Source organism: Montipora foliosa, chromosome 2 (assembly GCF_036669935.1).
Source record: "Montipora foliosa isolate CH-2021 chromosome 2, ASM3666993v2, whole genome shotgun sequence".
Lineage (NCBI taxonomy): Eukaryota > Metazoa > Cnidaria > Anthozoa > Scleractinia > Acroporidae > Montipora > Montipora foliosa.
Genome location: NC_090870.1, coordinates 48,097,137 through 48,105,248, shown reverse-complemented (window position 1 = coordinate 48,105,248; position 8,112 = coordinate 48,097,137). Strand labels below are relative to the sequence as shown.

Genomic DNA, 8,112 nt, shown 5'->3' with positions numbered 1-8,112 from the left:
GCCCGTCTCACAGTACAGCGACAACCAGGGAAACCACGAGTAAAAAAAAGTCGAAGAAAAGTTAGATACAGAAGCGAACTGTTCATGGGTACGACCAAAATTGATGACTATCGACAGGGACAATTGGTCACGATTTGTGGCTCGATGTTTGAAAGGAAACGGATCGACTCTAAGTGCTAAGTAAGTGCATTGAAGCCGAGGTGAATGTAGGCTTGGCCTTCTAGCTCCATACCTGGGTGTCTATCGAAAAATCGGACTGGTTAGAAATGTTTAAAAGAACAGAGCCCTTCAGTAAATGAATCTTTGCTACCCAATAGGTTTCCTCGTCTATTTTAATGGCATTAAAGAGTCAGACAAAAACAGTTACAGTAACTGTTAACTACCGGCATAAAGCTACCGTTAAAAAAAGACCTCATTCTGTCGCGAGTTAATAGGTTACATGATAATGGCCCTTGAAACTTAAATCTCTCAAGAAATCAGAACAAATTTCAGGTTGTTCACTGAGGTAATAGAGGGATAAACTGACTAAGAAAAACCAAAATTCGCACTACGCGATTTCTAAAATTACTCGAAATAGAACGCCATGAAGAGAATATTAGTATACAACAGAACAGCAAGCCGGAGTTGCGGGAGATTTTGAGTCCCGGCATCAGCTTCGCCTACTTCTAGTCCAGGATCATAAAAAATCCTGTTGGTAGCCTTTGGAAATCTGAGGATGACTTTTTGCTTGTTGTCAGCCTGCTTGAGCTTCGGGAAGTCACCATTTCCCGGCATATCTCGTATTTCATCGTCCACCATCACCTTACAATGAAATGACATGACATTGAAAAAAGACCAGTTTTCGATATTATTCAACGGTGACCTCGTTCGTACACAAACTGTGCGCTCTTGCACCTGTGGAGGACGCTGGTTAAAGTTCACTGAATGTGTGTTGAATAATTACCAGGATTTTTATCTGCAGGTCACACTTTATCATTAAGGGTAATTTTTAGTGCTACAAATCACATTGATCCAACTGGGGCGCACGTCATGTGTTTATTTCCCAACGTGGCCTCCGTTGCCAGCAAATGACCATGTTGACAGTCAATATGGTCATTTGCTTTTGTGGATCTCCCGACTAGGCCATGATTTCTCTCGTTCCGAGTTGGGCCGAGCGCGTCTACTGGTCCAGCAGTGAAATGGCGTCTAAAGCTGAGAGATGTGGGCTTGTAAGGATGGCTAGCGACTATGGAAAAGAGTTTAGCTCGGATGCGTTCGCACATATCGAGGGTAAAGTTATTCTAGCGTAGCTCTGCGAGAGGAAATTTATCGTTTGAGCGATTTTATTAGCAATGTTTGCTCTAGATTCGAGGGATATTTCGAATTATGAAATTCTCAACCTCGGATAATGCATTTCGCGTGCTCTGATTGGTTCAATCAATCTCGGTTGTCAATTCATATACCTTAGTTTGACCTTATATGGTAAATGATTGCTAAGCTAAAAACGTTTTCGCCGGAAAGCGAAATTTCTCTCTGAATAAAGCCAAAAATGAAAAAAAAAATCGTTTTGTAGAAACTTTGGATCTATTGCGACGTTTACGCGAAAAGGTAAGAAATGTTTCAGTGATGAGCCTACGTCTGTCTGACCACAAGGTATTACACAACATCGCATCTTCATAAGTTTTTTCGATTTCGCTCGGATTTCCCTCTTTTTTCACTCGTTCTCCGTACTTCGAAATTTTTGGAGTTTGAGGAATTTAATAACACAATTATTCCACTCGCGCTTGTTGGATATGCGACCGGTTATAGCCAACTCGCTGGCTGTTTACCATCTCATAAATAAATGTTAAATAACGCCTCCAACTCCAACCTTGTCATTTTATATAGTAGTGGAAGGGTACCAATGTCAGATATGTCAAATAACACCGAAATCGTGTTGCAGGCCTTAGAAATAATTACTAGAAGACATGTTCTAAGCTTGGACGCCATTTCATTTTATTTATACCAAGACTGTTGTGCAGAAGTCGCTTCCTCACAACTACTGTTCTTAAACTGCCACTTGCAGAGCCTGGATCATCTGTGGTTGCACGTGCATTTTTCAGTTGCTTTCAAACCACTGATGAAGAGGGAGGACCTTCGAAATGTTTGGTTACATTTTAAATTCTCGGGCGCAATTTTAAACTTTCCTTTACCACTCTAATTTCTAGCATAGTTTACCTGAGAGCTGAGGACAATTTCCGAGCCTCCTCCGATGTCAAACTCCTTTGGACACTTGTTATATCGGATTGTCTTGAAGCATCTGGGGTGGCGCCGTTTGTTCCGGTCCCCCTGGGGGATCTGTTTAGGTTTTCCTTTGCTTTTGATGACCAACGCGACATCTATAAACTCGCCATCATCACCAACATTACAATCCTCATCAGAATTGTGTTTGGCGCAAAATTGCCAGTTCCTTATCTAAAACAGGATAGAGATTTCACCACTCAGCTTTCATCAAAGAATGAACAAACGATTAATTAAAGAAAAGCCTCGAATTAATTTTTGCGCTTATTGCCGGGAATTCATAATGGTAATATCACAGAAACAAGCAAGGCAGGAAAAGAAGAAAGAGGGAGAGGTGGACGAAAAGGAGAGAGCTTGGGACGGGAGAGAGAGAAGGTGGCGAAAACATGGAAGAGGGATGATTTTCAAGTGAATATATATCATTGAATATCCACTTTGACCAAATGGCAGTTAACTCACGGAATTGTCCCTACTTTGGAAAAGAATTAGTACAACATTCTAATAGTGTATGAAATGTTTGGAAAGAGGGTCGAGGGGATTGTGGGGTGCACTTTATTGGTAAGGGATCACTGACTCTAAGTTACCTCAATATTAAACTTGAGCATGCCCTCCCTCATCTCGGAGGTTTCGTTCCCAAAAGTGATGTTTCCGTGACCCTCAAACATGTACACCATGATTTTAAGAGACGCATTTTTTGCATTTAGAGTCGAGGTAAAGTTGATGTTCTTAACGCGGACTCCCTGGTAACTTGAAGAAGATTGTGCTGTAAAGTGGAAGGGTTCCTCAGGAAACGAGTTGAAGAAATGTCGTTTCCGGTTTGCTTTTCCAACAAGGTTGCCATCCTTATTTCGCTCCTGAAGAGAGTTTTGTATCATTAGTTTTGTACATGTAATGCATTTCTTCATAGTTAACTGTTTTAGTAAACTTAATGTTTCAAGACTCAACATTAGCAGTCGTGTACAGTATATCACCGACTGATGAAGTCCGTGAACGCCTGTCCTCGAACAGTCTGTTCAGAAATCTTTACTAACAGACCTCAAGGGCCTTTCCCTATGCTAAGGCCCGCAAACAAGGTGCCGTAACCACCCTCCTAAGAAAAATCCTGGCTCCGCTCCTGCAAAGGGTTTCAACTATTAAATACCGTTCTACCTGCAATAAAAACTATTTACCTACCTCTAAACTCTCAAACTCAATCAAGACCCTGTCCCTGTTGCTATCACAAAAGTCAATATTTGGCCTCCTACTGTTGGGATGAACGCACATGATTCGGCCCCTGAAACCCACGACCTTGCAAACCACACCATTCACTGCATCAAATTGCCTGCTAGTATTATTTTGACCTAATTGGTCTTGTATACATGCAGTAAGAACAGCTGAAAGGAAAATTAATATTGCATTACCAAAAATGTTTGAGATCAAAATAGTTGTATCAAAGGATCACTGTGTCAGCCAATGCTTCAATTCATTCATAAGTTAGTCAGGCAAAGATTCAATCTGTCAGGTATTTAATCAGGCATTCATTCAGTGTAAGGCAGTAAGTCAGCCAAGTAGTCCATGAGTAGGAAACTCCTTATGCAGTATATGCTTGGGTCAACCCTTCAGCAGGGGAGGTCCGAATAGCGAAACACTGTGACGGAGGTCTTGAAAATTTATGCTGCCCGAGGCAGCACAGTTTTTCGCTATACGGACCGACCATTAGCTGGTAAATAACTTATTTCTTTTTAACCTCTTTCTCCCTTCTTCTCTGAAATCACTTTTTAAATTGTTGACTCGCACCGCTCTTGATAGCAACTGCCCCTGTGATCAACAAAATTACTCCCTTTTTTCCTTCAGATTTTTAAAGTGTGTTTGCTTAACACCTGGCTCGCAAAATTATGAGCTTAGATTTTTATCCAAAGGCCGTTTACTTTGGGTGTAAGTTTTGGACTTCACGGTCCGCCATGACTCACGTTCAAAACTGACCCACTAGACCTCAGAGGGTTGGATCCAGCGAAAGCGAGTGAATGCAGCATATTATAAATGCAAAACGCGAGTTTAAAATTAAGTCTGAAAGACCAAAACTCCCGTGCTGCATATTAATTCGGCGACGTACACACACGCATTGCATTCTTAAACTAGTGAGCCTTTGACGTCATTTTCTCCTCGAACCAGTTCACTCCAGAACTTAAAGTTAGTAATGGCGGACCATTAAATTGGAAAATTCCAGTTGATATAAACAGGTGTCTGTTTGAAATCAAGGCTTAAAACTTTGGTCGCTTAGTGTTTAGTTTTTGGTCACAGGGGCACTTACGAGAGTCCCTTTTAAATCCACCAAGAATATGGCCACGCCGATCCTAATATTAACCTCTCCTTAGATAAGCACTATAACACCATAAAACACACATTATAACATACACATCTGAAAGGTTCTCTTTCAACAAAGCGTATGAGCTAATGGCCCAACTGACAAAGAACGTTTTAAATGAACACAATAGGTTTATTCTATAGGGCTGATTCATTCTGTTAGGCCTAGAAAATACTCAATCTGCACCAGAAGAAAAACGTATTTTGCGAATTCGATGAAACCGTAAAATGAGATTGAAATTTCCCAAACTTTTAACTTTGTTCTGCAATAAACCGATTTATTACTTACAGACAACTCAAAGGGAAACTGAAAACTGTCCATAGAAGTTTCTGAGAAAAACAAGATGACTTACCGCGACAAAATACGCACAGCAGCGCAAGAAATATCATAGGATTCTATCTACACCGGCAGAGGGAACGAACGAGGAAACTTTGAGAGAATTTCAGTCTTGAATCGTCTTGAACACTCCTTGAAGTCTCGAATATGGCGACTGTCGAATATGGCGGCATCTGGCAGCGTTTTTTACCGCTGATCGACAAGAATCGACAAGTACGTATGATCACTAGTTCCCAGATCGCTCTTCAAGTCACCTCATTAGAGTATAATCATCTCCGTTTGATTCAAAGCCCCTTTATTTTCGAAAGCCCCGGATTCTATTTCGACCACGCTTGCAACGTGGGCAAATGCAAACAAAGGCTTAGAAATATATTTGACTCATGCATGGTTGATGTATCAACAACAGAATCATTGCTCAACTTGTAAAAGATTTTCAGACATCACTTTCTAACCTTGTTTAGGTTTAGAAAAAAAAATCGGTTTCAGTTAGAACGAAAACCACCAGTGGCGGATCAAGGAACATTTTGAGGGGGGTGAATTGGAAGAATTGAAGTATATACTCTGACAAAGTCCAGATAGTTCAGATAGTCCAGATAGTCCAAAAATGTTCACGCCACCGTTTTCACCCCCCCCCCCCCCCTGGATCCGCCCCTGAACCACTGACCTGTGGAATCACTGCCCAACCCACTAACCCACTTTCGTTAAACATTTTGATGAAATTCGTTTCCCCTGGGCTTAGGTGAACCGGAACGACCGGAACAATGTAAAAATACGTTTTCCAAATTTATCATTGATTTCTTTGGCAATAGCAGGAAACTTCCCACGAAGAAACCTGTGGTGAAGTCTCTCCCATTTCCGATAATGTCTTGTATAATCTTCCTTCTCAAGTCTGCCCCGAGAGGTTTTCCTCGATTATACAGCCACTTGCCCTCAGTTCTGCCATGGTCGAACATAATTGAACTATTTACAAGGGAAAGTGGACGGGGCACAGACACGTAAATTCCCACCCATTTCACTGATCGGTGGTTTTCGTAGTACGAAGGAGTTGGCCTTTGCAACAAGCGTTTGTCGAGGCTTTTAGCCGAAATTTTAGTTTTGAGTGCATCCCAGTTACGAAATCTGCCATCAAGGGCTAAACACTGCATGGAAACGTTTGCTACATAGGTTATGAAAAACTTACTGTCTCATTTTTATATACACCAGCTTACTTCATGAGAGCTTATGAAGCTTACTTCATGAGAGCTTATACTAACCAGCTAGAGGCCGGTTTTGAAAAAAATATTTGCCGACGGTGGTCAGGCCTCATTTCATTCATAAAAACGAGGTGGCATGGCGGTCGGTCACTCATTTCGACGCTGCGGTTTTCTACGTTTTATCCTGAGTGTGCTTCTTCTATACCGTGGAATAATGATTTATTTGGGCCAACCCCATATGTTCCCGCGTTTAGCTGACGACTTCGACCTGGTTCTACGAGAGAATTCTGCAGCTTCAACGAACTTAAACTTTATCACAGCTTCTTGGGCTAGGCGCCATATTGTTTCACCAATCCTTCGTAAAGGTTTTTCTTTGTCAAGAATCAGTTATTACCCTAACTCTGTTGCAAGTTACCAAATTATTCGTCTCCAGTTGAGCGGCGACGTGAACCCGAATCCTGGTCCAAATGGTTCCGAACAGCACAATTCTACAGAACAGCAAAACTCCACTTGTCTTCAAACCTTTTACGCTAATGCACGAAGCATTGTCAACAAATCAAGCAACCTAGATCTAGCCATCGCCGCTCTGGGCTATGATATAATTGTTTTAACTGAAACTCACTTGGACAGCTCAATTCCTGATGGTGAAATCTTTCCTAGTACCTATTCGCTTTTTAGACGGGACCGAAAGCTCAACGGACGTTATGGAGGCGGGGTGTTGATTGCTACGCGAGACCATATCAAAGCGGTTCCCCGTGACACTCCACAGAACGACTCAGAGTTCATTTTCGTCGATCTTCTGTTCTCATACAACCGCAAAGTGACCTTAGGAGTTTTCTATCGACCACCCAATAACGATCCTAAGCCTTGCGAAGACTTGCAAGCTGCTTTACAAGAGTTTTCGACAAATGAGCTGATTCTTCTTGGCGATTTTAATCTTCCGGAGATTGATTGGTTGAATAACAGAATTCTGCGGCAATCTGACATTTACACGCTCATGATGGACATTGTCCAAGAAAATTTCCTGACACAATTGATAAATGAACCTACCATCATGGTATTTTATTGTACGCTGGGGATGGTTCAAAGTACAACGCAACTGTTTTTTTCCAGTGTCGCTGCAGCTGCAAATATGATTACTCCCTGTTTAATCAACTTTTGTGGCATAGTTAGTAGAGGTATAACTGAAAAGGACAATTTTCTCTAAATGCATGCATTTTTTTCACTTCGATTGAGCCGCTTATAACATCTCCAATATCGATTCAACACTAACCTATCACTGCGATCTAAGATGCAAAAAAAATGCTCGAACTTCGCTTGCCTGGATATGTACATGTAACCGTGCATTTGCAAAGCAACAGAAGAGGAAATCACTGAGAAATAGTAAGCGTACAACGAAATATTTAATGAGAAAATTTGTAACGTCAAGAATTTAATTAGTTTCGTTTAAATTTCTTTAAACAAGCCGCGTCTCTCTTTTTTCCCGTAAAAACACTTATGCAAACGCAAACGCAACTGTGCCTCTTGTCTGAATTCTGCGTTCAAAATAATCGGGCTAAGTTGATGATTTCACAGGGTTTAACCATTTGGTTGTGGTACGAAATTCCCTCAGAAGCAATGGCCAGTTACGAGTTACAGCAGTTTTATTTCACTTTATGACAGATACATGTCAAGCTGTGCAAAACTGTATACTTTTTTATTGGTTAAGACCTGAATGATAGTTTGGATATTTTAGAATCTCTCGTTTATTTTACAATGTCACTTAAATAGTAGCAATTTACATATGTTCGTAAATTTTGTGATTGTAAATTTTCCCTGTTACTTTGTACGTTTCAAGCTTGGTACCTTGCGAGCCAAGGAGACTGGCGTTTCCTTTTAAGATAAATTGGGCGCTTTTGCCGCTTTTCCGCCCGGTCATGTCAAGCAGAATTGATACTATGAAACCATTTTTTAATGTTCGTAATTAATTGTGATTCCGGA

At 41.1% G+C, this 8,112-nt stretch overlaps 1 protein-coding gene across 2 annotated transcripts in view; it reads right to left on the bottom strand.

Moving 5' to 3' along the window:
* Positions 1-525: 525 nt before the first annotated feature.
* Positions 526-8,112, bottom strand: part of LOC137993367 (skeletal aspartic acid-rich protein 1-like) — a 13,163-nt gene continuing 5,576 nt past the window's right edge. The window contains exons 1-5 of one of the 2 annotated variants that reach the window (XM_068839166.1): positions 4,956-5,095; positions 3,433-3,632; positions 2,844-3,113; positions 2,197-2,433; positions 526-801 (exon numbers count right to left, since the gene is read on the bottom strand). In XM_068839166.1, the coding sequence (XP_068695267.1) occupies positions 565-801; positions 2,197-2,433; positions 2,844-3,113; positions 3,433-3,632; positions 4,956-4,992 (981 nt within the window). In that variant the 5' untranslated portion in view covers positions 4,993-5,095 and the 3' untranslated portion in view covers positions 526-564. Of the gene's footprint in view, positions 802-2,196; positions 2,434-2,843; positions 3,114-3,432; positions 3,633-4,955; positions 5,096-8,112 lie in introns of those variants that run through there. The other variant, XM_068839168.1, reaches the window with a different exon arrangement.